Here is a 24,062-nt window from a genome sequence, read left to right as displayed (position 1 = left end):
GGGCAAATTTGGAGGCAACCTGGTGCCAGAATACTCCAGGGGCATCTTGGAGTATTCTGGCCAGTGCAGACCCATTTCTAACCATCCCTCTGTCTTAGCTCTCTCTCTCTCTCTGTGTGTGTCTCTCTCTCTCTCTCTTAAACTTGTCATGAATTCTTCACTTCTCTTCATCTTGATACGGTCACTTGGCTTCTCTATCGCAGCGCCTTCTGGAGTCTCTGATCCTATTTAAACTGTCTCTATCGGCTTTCAGACTCTTGTAATTTTCTTCTTCCCGTATAATCCTCTTTTCTCTCCTGCACCCAACTCTCCCTCTTTCCACGGACGTCTCAGTTCCTCAGTGATATCCAAACTCTGGTCCTCCAGGTGTTTTGGACTTGGTCAATGGCTTGGGTTTCGGGGAGCCAAAGTCCAAAATACCTGGAAGGTCAGAATTTGGGAGTCACGGCTCTAGGATCTTGACAAAGGAAACCTAGTAGCACAGTTAGGGACTCTGGACTTCATGTGCCCGAGTCCCTTTCTTCTTTAGTTGGAAAAACAGGTTGCTTATCAACAACTATGGCTCTTCTGGTTGTGAACTCATACAAGTGTTAACTGTGCCTATGCAGAGCTGGTTGGAAACTTCCAGAGTTAAGCTTAAGGCCATTTGAAGGACTGTATTCTTCCATATGAACCTGCCTGTCTTTTGAAGTCTTTTGGGGAAGTCCTTCTCTCCTGTCACACTACCTCCACAGGTACATTTGGTGGAAACACAGGAGATAAGGCCTTCTTTATGGCTGCTCCCAGGCTATAGGAATCCCCTCCCAAAGAATCTAGAATCACACTTTCCTATCTTTCCAACTATACCTGTAGGCTGCCTCTAACAGATGTGGGGAACCTTTGGCCAATGTATAGCGATTGTGGAAGTTGTAGGCCAATGGAGGCCCAAGAAAACACCTAGTAGACCATGCAGCACCTCTTGCAATGCTCAGAAGGTGTGAGTATCTGTCCTGATTCCCCAAGAATAGGAAATAGGGGTTGAGAAGATGAAGCCCGCCAGATGTGTTGGGAGGATGGCATCTCCATCTTCTCAACTGAAGAATCAGGACCCAAATGTCTTGACCCTCTCACCCTTCAATCAAGCATCCTTGTTTCCTTCTCTATGGTTTGGACCATATTCCAGCATCAAGCTGGTTCAAGTCACGTTGGGTCTGCCTCTCCGCTCTTCTGCTGGGGCCACCACTGCCTTCTGGAGATGTCTGCCATTATGGAGCAAAGACAGAGAGAGGAGCAAGGGAGAACCAGGGAACTACAGCATGCTTCGTCCTCTCTCTTGGATACATCTGAGACCAAAGTACAGAGCAAACTAGTAATAGCAACTAGGGCAAGGAGGAAGAGGAGGAAGCTCCGTTGAAGAGAAAGGGTCCCACTGAAAACACCTTCTTGGAGCGTCCCTCAAAACCTGCGACAGGGAAGAGCAAGGTTCCCTGAAGCAGGGAGTAGACCTGGAAAACAGCTAACCTTGCTCTTCTTGGGCTGGCCCTGAATGAGGAGTGGCCAGATGCGGCCTGAAGATGCTGTTGGATTGCAACTCACAGCAGCCCTAACTAGATAAGCCCTTGGGATCACTGGAGTTTCAATCTAACAATAGTTCAAGGCCCACTGTTGCATCTCTATACTATGTGAATATGGTATCAGAATCACAGAATCATAGAGTTGGAAGAGACCTCAAGGGCCATCAAGTCGAACCCTCTGCCATGCAGGAATACACAATCAAGGTTGTTGTTGTTGTTGGACGATGGTCATGATATCATAGTCACATAGTACAGGGATGCAACTGTGGCCCACCAGATATTGTTGGATTAGAACTCCAGTGATCCCAAGGACTTGTTCTGGTTAATAATAATAATAATAATAATAACAACAACAATAAGTTTCACAGTCTACCAGACTGTATGGTCTGGACTTTTGGAATATCTATGAACCTGATATTACCCAAGAATCTAGAAACCGTGGAGGTCTCTCGTCAGATAAGATGGTAAGTTATCTTGTTGTTTTTGCAACTGTGCTATCATACAATATATAACTTCCTGATGTTCAACAGGGAAACATGCCACCTTGGAAAATGATGGAATCTCCTCCTCTGGAGGTTTTTAAACAGCGACTGCATGGCCAACTGTTGGGAGAGCTTGGACTGTGTTTTCCTGCATGGCAGAATGGGGCTGGACTGGATGCCCCTTTGGGGTACCTTCCAACGCTAGGATTCTATAATCTTATCTATGGCGATTTGGACGAATGCTACTATGCACAGGTACAATGCAAAATACAATCAAATACATATACAAAACAGACACACAGTGACCGAGCGGCAAAAATTTGCTTTCGGAGGCGCTCTTGTTTTGCAAAAGGTCCTTCGGCTGGAGGACTGTAAAACTGGAAGCACAGTTTGGACGAGACAAAGAGCGCGAGACACGGGACGAAATGGCCAAAGCTGCAGAAATGCAGAGACAGAGAGAAAATGAGAAAGAAAATGAATGATAGAGAAGCGTGACAAACTAAAAATGTCGGGGCGGAGGGAAAGGAGCACAATCGATGAAAACGGAGAGGAAAACGAAAAGACACAGGAACTAACTTTCGAGGTCAAACTCATGGTCACTGAGAGGGCTGCTTAGGCCAGAATCTGCAGAAAACAGGAAAACAAAAATCAAACCAAAAAGGAGAAAAAACAAACAAACAAAAATATATACACTTTTATATTTAAAAAAAAAAATACGCTACTCAACCAAGACGGAAAACGAAACCAACGGAAAAAAATAAAGCAACACAAAATCTAAAGAGGGAATGGAAGGGGCTTCTTCGAGGGGTTTGGGGAGAGACTGTTGTCTTTTTTGGGGGGGAGCTACGGCTTGAAAGTCTTGGTGCGTCTCCGGGATGGAAAAGGCAAAGGCAAGATTTGGAGACAAAAAGGGCAATTTTGTCTTGACCGGTCTTACCCCGTCCCGACTCAAAACCAAAACAGCAGAGTTACCTTCTTTGCAACAAATAGGGTTAGAAATTCATTGCTATTTTGCCGTCAAGCACAAAGCTGCGCCGAGGAAACAAACTTGGGCAAAGTATTCCTTCCCAAAAAGCTGCAGCGATGTTCGATTGCACTTTTGCTTTCCACCCCAAATAGCTGAAGTTCTGTTATCTTGCACTTTTGATTTAAAATGCTCTAAAATAAAATTTTCTACCCAACAACTGTTGAATCATGGCTTCAGTTCTCCCTGTCTCTGTGCCCTTTCACGCAAGACAATCCTGGCATTATAGTATCCATGGATTCTATAATAATAATAATAATAATAATAATAATAATAATAATAATAATAATAATAGATTTATTTGTATTCATGGATTCAATCATCCACAGCTTGAAGTGTGTGTGTGTGTATCCCCAAAAACCAAACCTTGATTTTGCCATTTTATATACTCCACTCCATTTTCCCATTTTGCTATGCCATTATATTCAATGGGACTTGAGCATCCATGGATTTTGGTATCCATGGGGGACCTGGAACCAAATCCTAGTGGATACCAAGAGTCCATTGTAAATAAATAAATAAATAAATAATAATAATAATAATAATAATAATACCACCACCACCACCCCATTGTATTTAATGGGACTTGAGCATCCACGGATGATTTTGGTGCCCAAGGACGGTCCCAGAACCAAAAACAAACAGCTAGCAAGGGCCTAATATAATTCCACTTTAATTGCCATGGCGAGCTCCTATTGAACCCTGGGATGTGTAGTTTAGGGAGAGGCATTTAGGGAGTTTAGAAACGAATGGTTCCACCACCAATGCAGACAGGCCCTTAGTTGGCAATCCAGGGACTTCAAGTGATAGTAACAAGAGAGAAGTACAGTTGGCTTTCCGTATCCGCCAATTCTTTATCCATGGATTCAAGCATCCGGTGCTTGAAAATATTCCAAATATATATATAAATTCCAAAATAATAATAATAAAAACCCAAAGAAACCTTGATTTTCCTATTTGACATAAAGGACGGCATTGTATTTAATCCTGCTTGAGCATCCACGGGTTTTGGAACCAAACCCCAGCGGATACCAATGGCAACCTTAGCTGAGATCCCCCTGGATTTAACTCAGAAAACCACCCAACTTCTCTAGGAGGGGAGAAAAAGAAACTCTTGCAAGAGTGTGGGGAATTTTCTTAAGCTAATACAACATTTTGGGGGGCCTTTGCACTCCTCCTCCAGAAATTCAGACAGACAAATTCAAGGGCAAGGAGATGAAAATCCTTGGAAAATAGAACAGGGCCATTCCTTACTGCAGAATTTTATTGCCAGCCTCCCATTTTTGTTTTCTAAATTGGATTTTTAAAACATCTCTACCTTAGGCATATCCTCAAAATGTCCTTCCCCACATTCTGTCCTATAAACACATGTTTGGGAATGCGCATGAAACAGACCAACAAGTGATATTCCTGCACCAAAAAGTATGTCGAACTCTGGTTGCCTCTGCACTGCAAACGTAATCCATCTTGACACCACTTTAGCTGCCATGGTGCAATACTATGGAATCCTGGGAATTGTAGTTTTGACATTTAGCCTTGTCTGTCAGAGAGCTCTGGCGCCACCACAAACTACAGTTCCCAGCATTTCCTAGCACTGAGCCAAGACAATTAAAGCGGTCTCAAACTGGATTATTTCTGCAGTGTGTCTTGGACCTTAGTTACCTGCCCTTGCTTTTGGACTAGAACCTTAAAAGACTAAGATAAACCTACAGCTTTAAAAGTCTGTTCGGTGTTTTATTTTTAAAACATTAATATTATTATTCAGCCAAACCTACAAGCTTCGGAGGCATTTTCCAAATGTTGCTCGTCGACGATGAAACCTTTCCACGGTCCTAAGGTCTGCAAACTCACCTTTTCACGGCAACCACGTAACACAAAGCTGCGATTCTACATTTAACACCCCATTCTGGATTTAAACAACAATTTTCCCACTGCACAACAGACAGAGAAATTCGTTTGGCTTAAACCAAAGGGTCTCTAAGCAGACGATTGCATTTAAAGGATTAAAAGAAAAAAGACAGGGGGAAAGGAAAGACGAAGAAATAAGCAGTTAGATGCCAAAGGTTAGGTTTCGTTTGGGAAGAAGCATCAAACAATGGTTATTCCACGCAATAAGAAACATAGCAGCTATGGGCAACAGGACAGCAAAAAACTCTTGCTTTGCAGAGAAAATAACTCGCTTGCATGTATCAGGAATTGTCTGCCGCATAAAGAAGAGGAGAAGGAATGGTGCTGGAATTGCATTGCTGCTGCAACAGCCGAGAGGTGCTACATTCCCTCCTACCTTGGATGCAGCGTGGCAGCGAAAGTCACAAAAAGACAACTCCGTCTGTGCGCACTTTGGCTGTGACTTGTGGCAGATGGGTCTTTCTTCGGAGGGCCTAATGGTGTGGGGTGGCCAGCCGGGGTGTGGAAAGGGAAAAGTGGCACGCAGCGCATTACCTGGAGTCTGGAAATTGATCCGCCGCATTTCCACGGGGTCCTTGGGATGGTGAGGGGTGATCTCGGCATTGTTGAGCATGCATTTGATGCGGGGTTCTGAGTCTTTCCGTTTGCTGGCGAGAGAGAGAGAGAGAGAGAGAAAAAGGACAAATGGGTTTGTTGTTGTGTGCCTTCAATCCATTTCTGGCAGCCCTAAGGTGAAGCTATCTTGGGGTTTCCTTGGCAAGACTGGTCCAGAGGGGGTTTGCTATGGCCAACCTCTGAGGCTGAGAGAGTGTGACTTGAAATAAATATTTATTATGGTTACAGACCAGCATATTACAAGCTTGGAAGACCTTGTGTTGTTGTTGTTGTGTGCCTTCACATCCTTTCCGACTTATGGCGACCCTGAGACGAACCTATCATGGGCTTCACTTGGCAGGTTTTTCTTTCAGAGGGAGTATGGCCATTCCTATCCTCTGGGGCTGAGAGAGTGGGATTAGCTAAAAATCACCCAGTGGGTTTCCATGGCTCAGCGGGGATTCAAACCCTGGTCTCCAGAGTCGTAGTCAAACGTTCAAACCACTAAAGCACACTGGTTCTTAAAGAGAGGTAAAGGTTTGCCTAGGGTCACCTATCCTGGGGTTTTCTTGGCAAGATTTGTTCAGAGGAGGTTTGTCACTGCCTTCCTCTGAGGCTGAGAGAAGGTGACTTGCCTAAGGTCACCCAGTGGGCTTCATGGCCAAGCAGGGATTTGAAGCAGTCCAACACTCACACCACTGCTCCACATGAGAGAGAGGGAAAGAGGACAAATGGGGGCCAGATAAAGGCAGGTTGCTTGGATAGATGGAGTTATATAATTATTGCTTGCCTTATTTTGCACCAATGCAAGTAGTACGCTCAGTGTCACAGAATTCAAAGACACAGTCATATTAATCTGGAATATTATGCAAAGGGGATCTTGTAGTATCTTTGGAGATTAATATTGAACCATGGCAATCAAAGTGGTGTCAAATTGGATTATTTCTCCAATGTGCATGCACCCAGTGTCACAGAGTTCAGATATATAGCTGTGTTAGTCTGGAATATCAGTGTGCAAAGGGATCCTGTAGCACTTTTGGGGACTAACAAAGGTCTCAAAGGTGCTACAAGATCCCTTTGCAGGCTCAGGGTCACAGTTCAGCTGCACCCACACTGCAGAATGAATGCAGTTTGATGCATTATTTCTACAGTGTAGATGCACCTTTGTGCACTACCTCCTACCCATAACCAGACACCAAATGCACTTTTTAAAAACACTTACCTGTCTGGCTTGCTGTCCCCGGAAGGCGACCATAAAAAACAGGAGAAGGAGAGAAAGGACAAATGTGAGGGTTAGAAAGGGAACTGCTAATCTGCGGATCTCAATCTCAATCCACAACCTTTCTGCACCAACTGCATCCTTACTGGAAGTCTATGCTGTTTGAAAAAATAAATAAATCACACATACACGACCGGATATTATTTGTCCCCGAAGCTGCTGTTTCCAACAAGTGGGAAAAGTAGCTGAAGGGAAGGGTGGCTAAAAAATAATAAACCAGCACAGGGTCCTTCTTTAAATTGGAAATATCCAAATGAACATGTGCTTCCTTTGCTATCCATGTGTCTGCCTCTAGCAGATTTTGAATCATGAAAAATATAACCCAAACAATGTGGTTTGGTCCTTAAAATGGCATAGGCTTGACCTATGGGGGCTTCCCTCTATGGATTATTTGGACTACAACTCCCAGAATCCCTTGCTAGCTCTATAGACTAACACGCCATTCCAGGGATGGCTGATGTCATAACGGAAGGAGCTGAGCATGCAGCTACTTTGTGGTCAGTGGTTTTAACCGTCTTTTGCTTTGTTGTTTCCCAACATCCAAAATCATTGGGGATTTTGGGAGATGAGGTCCAACAATATCTGGATATTGAGAATTGAAGTGGCAAATATATTTAATTTACTTATTTACTTTATTTATATGCCACCTTTCTCCCAGGCCGGGACCTGAAGAATGGGGATAAAGGTTTGGAGCATAAGGAAAAGACTTGGAGATCCCGCCATTTTAAACTAAGTGTGGATGGACATTTCCCCACATCACATCCCAGGTTGTGGTACTGATGCCCACATTTCAGTGCTGTAGGGAGAACACATGAGATTAGAGGGCCAGATACGCAGCTGTGCACCCTTACTTCTTATAGAGAAGGATGGCAATGACAATGCAGATGATGAACACCACGGCTAAGACCGGCCCGATCACCCAGATCAATCCTTCTTCTCCTTCAATCTTCGGCTGGGGATCAGCGCTGTCCATCATGATGGGATCTGAAAATGGGCTGGCGGCATACACCTGAAACCGAACAGAAGGACATGAATTTCAGCAGCAGTAAATCCAAAGTCTGGATTTGGAAAAAAATGCAATCCAAAAACACCAGGGAGGGGATACCAGGGTTGAAAGCAGCACATGTGGAAAAGATCGGGGGCTCTTAGTAGCCCGCAAGCTAAACATGAGTCAACAGTGTGATGTGGCGGCCAAAAAGTCCAATGCGGTTCCAGGCGGCATCAATATTGATTATTCATTTTATTTTTTATATCCCGCCTTTCTCCTGATACAGGGAGCATAAAGTCCAGATCAAGGGACGTAGTAGTTCCGTTCTATCCCGCTTTGGTCCTATATCACACTATGCTGTTACAGCACTCTTATTTCAGGACTGATGGAGCTGTGCTTGGCTGCTCTTCTCTCCCTCCCAAGCCAGAGATTCGGCAGTTGGAATATGGAAGGAGGGCCTTTCACCAGCCACTGGGTCCAGGAATGTTGGAGCTATGCCTGGCTGCTCTTCACTCCTTCCAAGCAATGGGCAATGCAACATGGAGGGAGGGCATTTCATCAGCTACTGGGACCAAGGTATAATGGAGACATTCTTGGCTGCTCTTCTCTTCCTCCAAGACCAGAGCAATGGCAGTTGGAATATGGAGAGAGGGCCTCTCACCAGTCATTGGGGCCAATGCACAATGGAGTCGCTCCTGGCTGCTCTTCTCTCCCTCAGAGGCCAGAGCAAGGGAAGTTGGAATATGGAAGCTGGGCCTCACATCAGCCTTGAATCCCATTGTGAGAGAAAGGTGGGATATAAATCCTTGAAATAATAATAATGAATAATAATTGAGGTCAGTGCACAATGGAGCTGTGCCTGGCTGCTCTTCTCTCCCTCAAGAGGCAAGAGCAATGGCTGTGGGAATATGGAGAGAGGGCCTTTCACTAGCCACTGGGGCCAATGCCCAATGGAGCTCTGCCTGGCTGCTCTTCTTTTCCTCCAAGACCAGAGCAATGGCAGATGGAATATGGAGGGCCTTTCACTAGTCAGACGAGGCTCAGGCAAAATGGAGCTGTGCTTGGCTGCTCTTCTTCCCCTTAAAAGTCCTGGATCCCACATCGTTGCCCACCCCTCCTCTAAACAGATGGAAAGCCATTCGCAACATGCAGCACAGAGGTTCCCATTTTGCATTCCAAGCCACAGAAGCCATTTCCCCCCAAGGAGCTGCGCTTGACACGCCAGGCGCATTTGGAGATCAAGATGGGGACTCACGGCCTCGTTGGCTCGCAGCACGGCCAGGACGAAGACGACATATTTCTGCCCGGCCTCCAGGGCTTTGTTCTCAAAGCCGTCATAACGCTTCATGTCCCCGAGGACAAAGGCGGAAGGCAGCGAGTGCAAGCGAGCCGCGATGTAGGGCTTGTGGAGATCCAGCTGGCGGGAATGGCGGAGGCTGCGGCGCTGCAACCGGGAGATCTCCTGAATCAGCTGAGGAGGGAGGAAGGGGAGGGATAAATCCGTGATGCAGGAGGAAAAAGAAAAACAGAGGCAGAGGGAGGAAAATGAAGGAGGGAAGACAGTTCCTAACTGCACAGAGGAATGTGTGTTGAGCCCAACATCTTCCGAAGGCATGCATCCTTAGACAGAATGGGGATCCATTTTGCAACAGTGCTGAAAGGCAGTGATCATAGATGTATCCACATTGCAGAAATGAAGCAGTGTGACACCACTTTAACTGCCATGATTCTATCCTATGGAATCCTGGGAGCTGTAGTTTGGTGAGGCACCAGGGTGCTCTGACAGATCAGGCTGCATACCTCTCCGAACTGCTCATCCCACGATTCCACAGGATGGAGCCATGACAGTTAAAGTGGTGTCAAACTGCTTCATTTTGACAGTGTGGAAGAGCTGCACATCAGTGGGGCAGCGAGTTGGCCGCATCTAAGCTGTAGGTTCAGCACCCGAAACAGCTACGCCACCCCATCGACCTTTCCTACTTGAAATTGCTTCTGAAGAAGGCTTTGCACTTGAATATGAGTATCTGCCTGGATGGATGGGCAAACAAATTAAGTACTGTGCTTATAAAGGTTGAGTACCCCTTATTTGGAAATCCAGAAACCTCTAAAACCTGAAATTATTTTCCATCAGCTGCCTGCTTCTGTTTTTGCGGCAGAGGCTGCGGCATTCCTGTTTGTTCGCCACTCAGGTCCTTGGTTTCTCTCCAGCCTCACACCTCACATGCGACGCAAGGCTGGAGAGAGATGTGAGATCTGTGAAATGGTGGTAGACGTGGATTAACCCCACCATGGTTGGATTCTCCCCATTTCACAGATCCTCGCATCTGTCTCCAGTTGTACCTCTCTCCAGCCGTGTCTCTCTCCAGCCTCGTATCTCATTCCCAACAAATGTAGTGAACAATCGAGAGGCAATGCTGGAAAGAGATGCGAAGATCTGTCAAATGGAGGGATTCGGATCAAGCACAACGTTTGGATATCCGCAGGTTTCACAGATCTTTGCGCCTCCCTCCAGCCTCATGTCTCTTGTGTCTCTCTCCAGCCTCACAAATACAGTACGTACTCTGCTCCTCGCCTTGTGTATTGTGCATTATGTATATGCAAACACAGGCATTCCAAAATCTGGAAAAAAAATGCAAAGTACAAACCATTCCTGGTCCCAACCATTTTGGAGAAGGGGTGCTCAACTTGCATTTAAAATGCACTGAATAAAAATTCCCCCAGTGCCTAGAAGATAGGTCTTTCTCTGGCTTTCCACCAAAAGCATCTGAGGAAGTCGACTCAAGTCTACGAAAGCTCATGCTACCAACTTCTTTCTTTCACTTAGTCTCAAAGGTGTTACAAGATCTCTCTACAAACAGCATCACTAGGAAAGGTCCTTCTCAATTACCCTTGTCCCCATCGTACTTCGGATCCAAGAAATCCCCTGTCTGCAAACAGTAAGGACACCAAACCTCAGATCCAGAAGATGGAGTATAAAATCATGCAATTCCTAACTGTAAATATATTCAGAAATATTCCAGAGAGGAAGGGACAATTACAGATGTGCAACTCTCCTTAACCCTCCCAAATCTGCCTTCCTCCCTCTCCAACACATTCCCAGGTATATAACTCTGTGAATCTAGAGTTGTTATCTGCCACTTCTCCCTCCATCCCTCTGTTTTGCAGCAATGCTGACTTTGCAAGGTATGCTGAATAACTGTCTCTTCCAAAGGCAAATATCTTCAGAGCTGAATGCAGAGCTCCAATTCCCAGATTTTGTTTCTTTGGGCCAAGCCTCTGAACATGTACAGAGAGTCTCCTAGTACAGAGGTCAAATGGTCATTTTTTGGGAGAGCTTTAGTTGTGCATTCCTGCATGACCGGGGGTTAGATTCGATGGCCCTTAAAGTCCCTTCCAACTTATTCTATGCTAGATTAACCTGTTTTATTCTAGGGATTACTAACATAGTAGCATGGAGTCCCAATGGTTTACCCAGAATTCTTTGCACTTTTCTGCAGGATTCTGGGAGACAGTTGCGTTTGAGAGCAAGGGATTCTGTCCTTTCTAGGCAGAACGACCCACAGCAATGGGAAAATGTTTGGACATGGAGGGGATTCGAAACTTACCTCTTCCAAGTCCATTTCTTCAGGTGTGTTGTATGGGTTCTGGAACTGCCCGCTTCTGGATTTCTTCAGGGGGACAACCACAATGTAATAGGCCCTGACAAATCAAACAAGAAACACGACCCTTGTGTAAAAGCGGAGGCCACCGCAAGCAATTCTTTAATTCAAAAGAGGGTACTAAGAAATTGCAAACGGACTTGTGATGTTTCTGTCTTTGCACAAACCTCTCCTCCCCCGTGATTTTCGTGCAAAAATCCCACGCGACGTTTTTGCGTAGATTAATTCTCCCCCCCTTTCTGGCACTTCTGGATGTGCAAATACCAGATGGAAATTGTACATCAATATTTGCTTTCTCTCCAGCGGAGACAAAACCGTGGGCATGATTGTGTCCTTGCAAGCCAGGATGAAATGGGGAAACATTTATACGTCTAGCCTATGATGGATCCCAAAGGGTGGGAAACAGGCCCCCAGATTCTCTGAAGCTGCACATTATTTAACTAATTGATTGAAAAATTAATTACAGTGAGCCCTTATTTTATCTGCTGGGGTTTGGTTCCAAGACCCCCCTCCCCCCCAGTAGGTACCAAAATCCATGGATGCTCAAGTCCCATTATATACAATGGAGTAGTAAAATGGCATCCCTTATTATAAAATGGTGAATCACTCAAAGGTCTGCTTTTTGGAATTTTCTTGGAATATTTTCAGGCCGTGGTTGGTTGAATCTGTGGATGTGGAATCCATAGATATGGAGGGCTGACTGCAATATTCTTCTTTCTTCATGTATGGGATCCAATCCCACCTTTGCAAAATGCTGTGGCTTCTATGTTTCAATGGATTTCATGGGTATAAGAGCCAATGTGGTGTAGTGGTTTGAATGTTGGACTATGACTTCCAAGATCAGGGTTCAAATCCCTGCCCGAGCATAAAAACCCACTAGGAGACTCTGGGCAAGTCGCACTCTCTCAGCCTCAGAGGAAGGCGATGGGAAATCCCCTGCCAAGAAAACCCTATGAAACATTTGCCTTAGGGTCGGCATAAGTCATAAGTCATTGGATGCACACAACAATAACAACACAAGTTATTGGGAGAGAACCTGCATGGTGTAGTGGTTTGGGTGTTGGAGTAGGACTTTCGGAGACCAGGGTTCGAATATCTGCTCTGAAATACTCTGGATGACGTTGGGCAAGTCCCACTCTCTCAGCCTCAGAGGAAGGCGATGACAATACCACTGAATGAATTCATCTTGACAAGAAAATCCCATGATAGATTTACCTTAGGGGCACCGTGAGTTGGAAATGACTTGAAGGCACACAACAACAAGACTACTTGAGGATCATGAGTTTGTGAGTATGTGCCTTCAAGTCGTCTAATGACTTACAGTGACCCCTGAACATCATAGTTTTTTTAGGCCGCATTTGTGCTGCAGAAATAATCCAGTTTGACAATGCTTTAGCTGCCATGGCTCAATGCTATACAGTTCTGGGAATGGCATTTTGTTGTGTCACCAGAGCTCTCCAAAAGAGAAGGCTAAATGTCTTGCAAAACTACAGTTCCCAAAATCCCACAGCATTGAGCCCTAGGAGTGACTGGGGGGGGGGGGTCAAACTGGATTATTTCTGCAGTGCAGATGTAGCCATATTGCAAAGGAATGCTCAGAGGTGCTTTGCCATTGCCTTCCTCCAAAACATAGCCTATGGCATCCAGTATTCCTTGGTAGTCCTCCATCCAAACAACATACATACAAACAGTGAAATATATGCACTGAAATGTATATGGACAGGCAACATAGGAACATTGAAATAAAAGAGCACAGGATCTTTAGATCTTTCAGCTGCACTTTGGACACATACTGTGCCGGGAAGTCTGCACTCTTCACTTCGGAGAGATGCAAGAGCACATTGCCATCCATTTCGTGCCGATAAGCCACCACCGGCTTCTTGCTCAGCATGTTGGCCGCTGTCATGACCTCCACTTTCTGCTGGAGGTCTCCCTTGTCGCTCCTCCGGGGAGTCAGGGAGAAGCGGTAGGACGTGTGGGGCTTCAGGTTGGTGATGAGCTTCTTGGTCATCCGGCCGTCCACCTCAATCTCCTGGCCGGTGTTTTCCTGTCGGATCTGTAAAGGTCACACGTGGAGAAAGAAGTGGATGGTAAAATAAATCAATACGTTAATCACCGAGTTCTGCTAGACTGGATATAGAGCGCCAGCGTAGTGTAGTGCTTTGAGCGTTGGGCTACAACTCTGGAGATCAGGGTTTGATTCACTGCTCGTCCATGGAAACTTACTGGGTGACCTTGGGTAAGTCATATATTCTTAGCCCCAGAAAACACCATGATACGGGTTGCCATAAATCAGAAATAGGATCGCCATAAGTCCAAAAGGACTTGAAGACACACAACGATAGGAGCAGATCAGAGGTCTGTTACTGCTCCAACCTGCCAATATCCTGGCTAAAACGAAGTGCCCAGAACACTGTACTCCAGATGAAGCCATAAGAAAATGATAATAAATAAAACAAAATATCCTTGATCGTTTTTTTGTTTTGTCGCTGTTGTGTGCCTTCAAGTTGTTTTTGACTTAGGCGACCCTATCCTAGGGTTTTCTTGGCAAGACTGGTTCAGAGGAGAGGTGCGCCACTGCCATCCTCTGAGGCTGAGAGAATGTGACTTGCCCATGGTCACTCAGAGGGGTTCATGGCTGAGTGGGAATTAAACCCTGATCTCCAGAGTTGCAGTCCAACACTCAAATCACTATGCCACATTTGATCTTGAGAATAACCATAGCAAAGTAACCATTACCTTGTAGGGAATGGGAGAGTTGTAATTTTCAGGGAACTCCCAGCCGAGAAGAACGGATGTCTTGGTGACCATCTTCACTTTGAAATTTTTGGGGAAAACTGTCGGGGAGGAAAGGGAACAAAGGGTTGGGGAGAAAGCAGGAGATGATGAGTGGAAGGAACAGCGTTTGGATCCTACCAAGTGGGAAAGGTCTTCTGCGCAAATGCATTGTTTTCAGTCCTTTCTTCTAGATCTTTATCCATCTGCTCAGCCCCGACATCAAATGGGAATGCCCTCCCCTTCCCTTGGTTTTGGTACTTTCCCATTTCTGACACCACCCCCAAAATGGACTAGGCTCCTGACTGGCTGCGGAGGAGAAAGAGTCTTGGGATCAAATCCTGCGGGTTGTTTTTTTTTGGTTTGTGGTTATTTGCATTGTTGTCACCTCTCCCCTTCCCCTTCCCCTTGCAAAAAAAAAAAAGAGAGAATAAAAGAGAGAGAGGGAGAAGAAGACGAGATTGCAAGAAAGAAAGAGAGAAAGCGAAAGAAAAAACTCCGCCCACCTGTGATCACAACCGCTCCGCCCAGCTGTCAATCAAGAAGGGATGTCTGGACTGGACTTTTTTGGAAGGAAGAGGAAAAGGGACTTACCTGGCTAAGGCAGAGAGAAGCCGTCTGCCTTATTGCATTATTTTTATCCCCCTTTTTTAAGTATAAAAACGTACTCACACGCCCGTCTTCAAGTTGGCGAGGAGCAACTATTGCTTAGTTACGCGGGCTTTTTTTGTATTTTGTTTGCAAATTTGTATAATGGTTTGGATTTTTGTTCTGCTTCTCCGCATTGCAGGAACAGCCCCGGAAACGGGAAGAGGAGGAGAAACCGGCGAGTCCTACCTTGGTCCAAAAGGAACGTCCGGTATTGGACAGTCGGGCTGTACGGCCCGGCACCTTTACTGGTGTGGGCTCGGATTTTAACATCGTACGCCGTGTTGGGCTTGAGGCCGTTCAGGGTATACGAATTCTCGGGAGACGGGGGCAACTCTTTCTCCTGGGGGTTCCCGGAAACGCTGGCCTCCCGGTAAGCCACCGTATACTTGACGATGACCCCGTTCCGTTCGGCCAAGACGGGAGGCATCCAGTTGAATTGTACCGACCGGGAGGTGATGTTGCTCGCCTCGAGAATTTGGGGGTAACCCTTGGGCACGTCTTCCGGGATGGTGAACTCCTGGACGGCTTCCTCCCCAAAGCCGGCCCGGCTTTTCACGGAGAGCTTGAAGATGTAGGTGGCCCCCTTGTGAATGTTGGTGGCCGTGTACTTATCCTCCTGGGCGGTGAACTCCAACGTGGCCAAGGGGTCGATGTCTTTGCGACCGAACTGGAGACGGTAGCCCAAGACTTGGCCTTCGGCATCCAGAGGAGGTTCCCATTTGACAAGGAGGGTGTTTTCCTGAGTCGGGTGGATGGAGAGGATTGGCTTTCCTGGGACTAGAAGAAGAGGAGGGGAAAGGAGACATTATTTTATTTATTTATTTGCAATTAATGCATGTTTTGCAATCAAATGCAATTGTATGCATGTGAACTACCCTGCAGGAGGTACTTCGTGTGAGCAACAGTGACATTTGAGTGCCGGATGGAAAATTTTGAGGACTGGATTTAGCCCTGGGACTTCCAGTTGCTGATCCCTAAGACCTTTGAGCCTTCCCAAAGCATGTCACTATCAACTTTACACAACAGGAGGGCAAGGTCAGTGACCATACTTAGACGACACTCACCTGCCCCCTTGGTTACAACCAGTTTGGGTTTGCTACGGGCACCGTCCCCTTTCATGGTATAGGCAGCTACCGTGATGGAGTAGGCGGTCTCTGGCTGTAGCCCAGCGATAACCATCTCCTGAGGACAAGAATCCAAAAGGAGACGGGTATTAGAAGCCGTCCATTTAAAGGTTCAAAGTAAGAGAGCTTTGCATTTGCAGGAGGAAGTAACTACAAATGGGAACGACAACCACTGTGAAACATGCGGGAAGACAACATGGAGCAAAATCCTTTGGAGGAGACCAAAAACTCACAGGGAAAGGGAGAGAAAACTGTCCATTTTAGCCAAACACACACACAAGCGCTTGCTATGCAAAGCACGCGGCCAACGGAGATCTCTGCCCCCTCCGTCTGCTTCCCAGCACTCTTCTTCCTATCTCAACCAAAAAATGCTTCCGCTATCAAAAGCCTTCCTAGGTTCTTCAAAGGGACCTAAGTCTCCGAGGAGGCAAAAAACTAAACTAAACTAAACTAAATAAATATCCAGCTTCAAGTAGATTAAAGCCTCTTGTTCACACTCATTCTCAATCTCAATCTCCCTTCTCTTCCCTTCGCACCCTTTTATTTTTATTTTTAAGAGGATGCTGGCAGTTTTGGTTCTAGTACACAATTTTTCAGTAAAGCAGCAGCTTTGAGGTGACCATGCCAGATAACTGCTAGTTGCTATGGAGGGTTTCCATATCTCCAGCATCCCCTCAACCTATCGTTCCTCAGTTTGGTGCTTTCCTCTTTGCCTGTGTGACTTCAAACTGTATCCGATTTACGGCAACCCTAAGGAGAACCTATCATGGGGTTTTCTTGGCAGGGTATTTCCTGCTTCCTCTGAGGTTGAGAGAGTGGGACCCAGTGGGTTTCCATGGCTGAGTGGGGATTCGAACCCTGGACTCCTGGCCTGACCATCAAACTTCTCCACTACTGCGGCTTCCTTCTTATCTGCCTTCAGGCCAACTTTGGCTGCTGCCACAGTGAAGAATCAATGCAACCTGACCTCATTTTAACTGTCATGGCTCCATTCTTTGGAATATTAGGATTTGTAGTTTGTTGGGGCACTAGAGCTCTCTGACAGAGAAGGCTAAATACCTCAGCAAACTACAAATCCCAGAATTCCAAAGCATGGAGCCAAGGCAGTTCAAATGATGTCAACCTGTATTAATTCTTCACGGTAGATACAGCCTCTGCTTGATTTTCTGGATCCTTGGAACTGGGACTGGATTCCTCTTTTGCACATTCCTCTTGGTTTTCCTGGCAACTGACAGATCTCTCTTCTTCTTGTTGTCTAGATTTCTAATGACTTACGTAGCTCCTCTTTTCTCTCAGTGAGTTACAGCATCTAGTGGGAATTCAAAGAGTCCCTATCCAACACTCAGACCACATTGGCTCTTCCTCCTGATGTGCTGGACTATAACTCTCACCATCCCCAGCCATCACAGTGACTGGAGAAGATGAGAATTGCAGTCTAACCCATCAGGAAGCATTCAAGCCAGGGAAAGGTGCACCAACTCATGTAGCACCGCATGAGCAAACAAGGCGGAAATGGCGCTGGAGAGGAGCGGCTTTCTTCATACATTACTGCACAACGTCATAGTGCTTCCCATGGGAGATGGTCATAAAAGTGTGTCTTTTGTCGAAGGGATTTTCCCAGTTTGACAAAAGACATGCTTTTACGACCGTCTCCCGCGGGAAGAGAACTGGATAATACCATGCAGTAAGACATGGAGAAAACTGCACCATTTCCGCTTTGTTTTCTCGAGCGATAAGGCCCACGGTGGCCACATCTGCACCATTAAACTTCACCCAATTAATTGTCGCAACTAAGTGTGCAGAAAAAGCAATGCACAATGAGAAAGACAGAAATAAAACAGAGGCAATGCAAGGGAGGAAAATGCTGGAGAGAAGGGCAGGAGGGATTAGAGGAGGAGCGGAAATGGAGGGACACACCACCAACAATTTCACACCATCACTAATGATAAGAGAAGGATGCAGAGGCAAAAACAACGGGGCAGGAGCATCGTACTTACGTATTCGGCAGTGTCATCTGTTTCCCACTGAGCAAGAGAGGGTATGCAGACAAGAATGAAAGGAAGGGAAAGAGAAAAAGAGTGAGACAGAGACAGTGAGTGTGGAGAAGCCATCCAGAAGTGAAACGTTTGGCTCCCAGAGGTCCAAAAGGGCAAGCGGAAACGAAGCCCGAGAAATGATGAAGTTAGTAGAACGTATGGCTCTGGTTAAATGAGGGCAAGGCTTTGAACCAAGCTAAGGAGCCTTGAAGGGGCACAGGGATTCCAAATATTTTGGAATATATGGAGTTGCCTTGGCAAGACTTTAATCTTAAAACAGCAACACAACTTTAACCCCAAATGTGCAGATTCCTGTCCTCCAGATAAGGGAGACTCAACCTGTCTAAATTTTCTGGACCGCAACTTTTTAAAAATGTGTAGTTGATGCAGAAATCATGAGGACCAAATGAAAAATGGGGGGTGGAGGAAGGAGCAAAGAAGCAAAATCTATCTTGATAAATTCATCCGTCCTGAACAGTAAACCCAGAGTAAAACACAAGGATCTCTCACCTGAGCATCAGCCAACATCACGTCCTTGATCTGGGGCACACCATTCGCCTCTCCATTTTCCATGCGGACGTAATGGACCTGGTAGCCGCGTATTTGCCCGTGCTGGCGATTCTGGATGGGGGAGCGCCAGAAGACTTGGATGGCCGTCGAATTCAGAACCTCCACTTCCACCTTGCGAGGTGGGGCACTAGGCACTGAAAGAGAGGAACGGGGGGAGGCAAAGAGAGGGCGAGGGAAGAAGAGAGACAAGAAGGTACCGTGTTTCAGCTTTAATGGAAGAAAGGCATGCTTAAGAATGAACTGTTTTTATTGCAATGTGCTGTTCTGTTGGAAGAAAGAATGCCCATGAAAGAGCCTAGTGTGATGTTGTGTGCCTTCAAGTCATTTCCAACTTATGGGGACCCTAAGGCGAGCCTATCATGGAGTTTTCTTTGCAAGGTTTCTTCGGCGAGAGTTTGCCACTGCCTTCTCCTGAGGCTGAGAGTGTGTGACTTGCCCAAAGTTATTCAGTGGGTTTCATGGATGAGCGGTGAATCGAACCCTGTTCTCCAGAATTGCAGTTAAACACTTAGACCACTACACTACACTGGCTTAGCTAGTTTTACCCTTAAAGGTAGCATAAATACAGTTGTTGCTCCATACCCATGAATTCAACGATCCATGGTTGAAAAATACTTCCTAAAAAATCCCCAAAAGCAAACCTTGATTTTGCCATTTTATATAAGGGACATCAATATGCTACACCATTCTGTTTAATGGGGTTCGAGCCTCTATGAATTTTGGTATGGAACCAATCCACAGCGCATACCGAGGTAGATAAATGCAAAGGCAAAACCAGAGAAGCCAAAATCACTCTGTCTGGGCTGAAAATGAAACTTGGAGGTGCAGTGAGCATGGACTTGTTTACATTAGTGCTACGCTCTGAATCCTTCCTGGGATGGCTGCAGGGTGTTTGCACCATGTAGCCCCTGAACTGGGTCCAGCTTGTTCATACCCACCTCATCGGGTGTTTATACACACCCCTTTGGGGTGCCACCCAGTGCTTTCCACACCCCTCGCACTCACCTTGTGATGCCACTGTGTATATTTCCTGTGTAGAAAGGAAGTTTCCCAAGCAGAAAACATGGCTTTATACACAGATAATCCATCACAGGTCAGTTTGGCGATGGCACAGTCTCACTCACTGCTCCCACCCTATGGACCTCCCTCCCACATGAGGGTACACTGGCCCCACTCCTTCTTTTCCTTTCGCCAGCAAGCAAAGACCTCTCTTGTTGTTGTTCAAATAGAATTTTAGGGACAACTTGCTTACAGGAAGCCTTTTTATGGGAGTGAGCAGGTGCGTGTTTTGTGTGTTGTGGGTCTTCAAGTTGTTTCCGACTTACTGCGATTCTACAGCAACCCTATCAGAAGGTTTTCTCAGCAAGCTTTTTTGGAGGGGTTTTGCCCTCAGAACCATGATTCCAGTGGGTTTTCATGGCTGAGCTGGGAACCCTGCTCTCCGGAGTCATAGTCCAACACTCAAACCACTATGCCATGCTGGCTCTCAGCAGTGAGTTGGTAGTCTTCTTGTACTTGTGTATTTTTTAAAACACTGTTTAATGTATGACTTTTTAAAAAATGGAGACATTTTAATTGTTTTGATTGTACTGACGTGCATTTAGCTAATTTTGGCACATTACAGACCACCCAAAAGCGGGCGGTCTGGCGCTGGCTCCATTAGCTACGCCGAGAAGCCCCAGCGACCAGACCACAAGGCTTCCCAGCGCAGCTAAAAAGGAGCACCGAAATGGCACTCCTTTTTGGCCCCCGGAAGTGGTGCCGCGAGGCGCAAGGTGCGCACTCGCAGCGTCACTTTCGCCGCGCCACATCTGGACGCTGTGCGTCCAAGACGTAAATATGGCAGCGCCCATGTGGACGGGTGCTGCCATTTAATACGCGCTCCATGCGTCCTAGGGAAAGGGGCGGTTAGGAAGGTGAGAACCTAGATTCCTAGGAACTCCAGAGAGGGTTGGGGAAAACCAGTCTCTGTTTGAAACCCTGAAGAGCCACTCCTAGCTGGTGTAACATGTTCTTGTGTGCCTTCAATTTGTTTCTGACTCATGGAGGTCCTAAGGACAAGCTATCATGGGGTTTTCTTGGCAAGATTAGTTCAAAGGTGGGTTGCCTTCATCTCCTTCTGAGGCTGAGAGTGTATGGGAGAAAAGCGGGATAGAAACGAATTAAACCACAAATCATTATCATAATCATCATGGTCTGAATTCTGTTGCTAGTTCCATACAGAGCAGACCCAATGTATTGACTCATGATTCAACAGCCGATTGAATGGGTCTACTCTATTTTGGGACAGCCAACAGGATTCAGGCCAATAATAGTAATAATAATGATTATGGAGTATCACTGGTATTTTGTTACCTTTGGCCAGTACAGGTTGAGTGTCCCTTATCCAAAAATGATTGGTACTTTGAACCATCAGAAAGCAAAGGTGTTACTATCTCATCCACAAAGTTATGTGGAGGATTCTGGAATTTCGGATATGGGAGATTCAACCTGTTTTGCCGGAAAGGCTCTTTTATTTCACCTGTGTGGCCGACATTTGGATGCAAGAGAAAAGATGCAAAGAGGGAACAATTACCATCTTCGTCGGTACGGACGATGACAGGCGAGCTTTCAGGGCCTGGCCCCACGACGGTATGCGCCACGAGCGTGATGCGATATTCAGTCCACTTTTCCAGCGATTCCAGGAGGATCTGATTAGTCGTTGGGGGAATGTCGTTCACCTCCCTCAGCTCCGTATCCTCCGAGTCCAGGGCTCGATAGCGGACGCTATATCCTTCCAAGACGCCGTTTTGGCTTTCGGCCGGAGGCGGCCGCCAACTTACCAGAATGGCCGTGGATCTGGTGCTGACGCATTTTACGTCTTGTGGGGGGGCGGACGGTTCTATGGGGGGCAGTAGGGGAAGTTCGGAGGGGGGTAGGGAAGGAGATGGGGAGGAAGAGGAGGATGGGGGGAAGAAAACAAAAGATGGGAAAGATAAAAGAAAAAAAAGAAAAAATGATAACAAAAAAATCTAAAACAAAACGTACGGAAATTTGGTTCAGGAAGATAAAAAATTTTAAAAGGGGGGAGGAGGGAGAAAAGAATGCTTCCTTTAAATTAAAAAAGAACAAAAACGGAAAACAAAAGAAGCAACAGAAACGGAGCAAGGGAGTATTGCAACGCAAATTTGACAAAGCAAATAAAAGCGCACAGTTAAGGTCCGGCTAGCTCAGGGTCTCTTTCCTTGAACATCAATAAGGAGCGGATGTCCATGTTACGCTCGCTGCCGGTTTGGGAACAAGTCCTGTCAAAAATATTGCGCCGGAATTGCTCAACTACCCAGATTTTTGTTTCCTACCCCTAGTTTCAACCCAGGTCAATGAACTGGTGTTTACATGCCCGCCCACCACTACGCCGTGGATCTGCTGACACCGTGTATCCTTCATCTGCTGCCACTGTCGCGTCTTCTGTGAAGGCCTCCATCATGATCCATAAGGGAAGGAAACAGGGTGCCTAGCTATAACCATGTGGCAATGCCTTCAATGTCAGAAGCCATAGCGGAGGCCTTCAGAGAAGACACAATGGTGGTGCAAGGTAAGGGACATGCAGGATCTTCTGGTCTGCCAGCTGTCACCACATCGAATCAGGAGACCACAAGGGCCATCCAGTAGAGTTTCCAGGAAACTCTGCACAAACAATGGATCCTTTTGCACTTGATTAAGGCCCTTTTGGGCTGGGATCGGTCTGGAACCACTGGACCAATGTCCGGACTGGTCGATCTTTGCCCAGGCTAATGGACTGAGCTACCCAGATGATGCCAGTCCAGGGGGAACATGAGCCTTTTGGGTTGTTGTGTGCCTTTAAATCGTTTCAGACTAATGACGACCCTAAAGCGAACCTATCACTGGGTTTTCTTGGCAAGATTTGCTCCAAGGAGGTTTGTCATTGCTTTCCCTTGAGGCTGAGAAGGTGCAATTTGCATAAGGTCATCCAGTGGGTTTCATGGCCGAGCTGGGAATCAAACTCTGGTCCCCAAACTCTCAAAACCACATCACCATGGCTCTCTATGAGCAAGAGGTCCTGGGGAAAATTGCTTGCCTGTCTTCTAAAAGGTGACTGTCTTTTTGTCATCTGCTCCTCTGTTTATGAAAAAGATAACTCTTTCTATATCAGAGCTTGCAATTGGGCAGACTGTGGGATGCATGTGAACCCAGGCCCCCAATATATTAAACAAAAAGATCAGACAGGGATATAAATGGAGAATTAAACTTCCAGTCCCCTCCAGGCAATGTCATTGTCAAGTTAAGAGCTATTCCAAACCTGTCGCCTCTCCCATGTACACTTATTTTTGTAAGATTTGTTCAGAGAAGGGTTGTGATTGTCTTCCTCTAAGGTTTACAGAGAGAGTAACTTGTCTAAGGATACCCAGTGGATTTCCATATCTGAGCGGGGATTCGAACCCTAGCCTTCCAGAGTTCTAGGCAGAAATAATGCAGTCTGGCACCGCTTTAAATGCCAAGGCTCAATTCTATGGAATACAGTGGTACCTCGGGATACGAAATACCCAGGTTACGAAATTTTCGGGATACGAAAAAATCCCATTGGAAAACATTGTTCCGGGTTACGAAAGTTTTTTCGGGTTACGAAAAAACTTTTGGTGCTTTTCGGCGCGATTTCACACGGAATCGCGGCTTTTCCCCATTAGCGCCTATGGGAATTCGGCTTGCGAAAGCCTTTCGGGTTACGAAATTGACAGCGGAACGAATTAATTTCGTAACCCGAGGCACCACTGTACTAGGCTTTGTAGTTTGGTGTGGCACCAGAGCTCTCTGACGGAGAAGGCTAAATGTCTCACCAAACTACATTATTGAGCCATGGCACTTAAAGCAGTGCCAAACTGCACCATTTCTGCAATGGAGATAAGACAACCAAAGTGGCTTAAAACACACACACGAACCTTCCTTTAGCAGGGAATAGTACAGAAGATTGGGAGGTTTCTCCCTTCATCTTTCCATGCACCATCACAACGTACGGAGATGTCCGGCCTCCAAAGGTCTCCCTCCCTCTCTCTTTTTCTCCAACAGAAAAAGTAGCTCTCTTGAGCAATCAGCTAACATAACTTGCCCAAAGGACAGAGGATTAATCACCTTAACATTTTGACATATGTACTTCAACCCTTTCGCCAGCCGCTTAGAAATGAAGAGCGTTACATCAAACCAAACAAAAAAGCAAACACAAAAAAAACCAAGCAACAAAACCAGGCTGCTGCATTAAGAAAAAATTCAAAAGAAGGGAAGTAACAACTGCAACCAAATAATAATAATAATAATAATAATAATAATAATAATAATATCTTTGAATTGTACATAAAATATAAAGTAAATCCTCCCCGAATCCTCGTTGCCTGTTTTACCTACCTTCCACAACAGCTAACTTTTA

At 46.0% G+C, this 24,062-nt stretch overlaps 1 protein-coding gene across 2 annotated transcripts in view; it reads right to left on the bottom strand.

The window, feature by feature from the left end:
* The window catches only part of PTPRS (protein tyrosine phosphatase receptor type S), a 228,889-nt gene that overhangs the window by 36,385 nt on the left and 168,442 nt on the right, over positions 1-24,062 (bottom strand). The window contains exons 12-24 of one of the 2 annotated variants that reach the window (XM_089535812.1): positions 21,219-21,524; positions 18,584-18,777; positions 18,035-18,061; positions 15,978-16,095; positions 15,100-15,690; positions 14,227-14,324; positions 13,281-13,543; positions 11,434-11,527; positions 9,084-9,299; positions 7,692-7,849; positions 6,784-6,795; positions 5,502-5,614; positions 2,612-2,659 (exon numbers count right to left, since the gene is read on the bottom strand). In XM_089535812.1, coding sequence (XP_089391938.1) covers positions 2,612-2,659; positions 5,502-5,614; positions 6,784-6,795; positions 7,692-7,849; positions 9,084-9,299; positions 11,434-11,527; positions 13,281-13,543; positions 14,227-14,324; positions 15,100-15,690; positions 15,978-16,095; positions 18,035-18,061; positions 18,584-18,777; positions 21,219-21,524 — 2,238 coding nt within the window. Of the gene's footprint in view, positions 1-2,611; positions 2,660-5,501; positions 5,615-6,783; positions 6,796-7,691; positions 7,850-9,083; positions 9,300-11,433; positions 11,528-13,280; positions 13,544-14,226; positions 14,325-15,099; positions 15,691-15,977; positions 16,096-18,034; positions 18,062-18,583; positions 18,778-21,218; positions 21,525-24,062 lie in introns of those variants that run through there. The other variant, XM_089535811.1, reaches the window with a different exon arrangement.

This window comes from Sceloporus occidentalis, unplaced genomic scaffold, assembly GCF_023333645.1.
Source record: "Sceloporus occidentalis isolate IW3139 unplaced genomic scaffold, rSceOcc1.0.p SCAF_8, whole genome shotgun sequence".
NCBI classification, from domain to species: domain Eukaryota; kingdom Metazoa; phylum Chordata; class Lepidosauria; order Squamata; family Phrynosomatidae; genus Sceloporus; species Sceloporus occidentalis.
The sequence above is the reverse complement of the archived record's forward strand: the minus strand, read 5'-3'. Positions and strand labels throughout refer to the sequence as shown.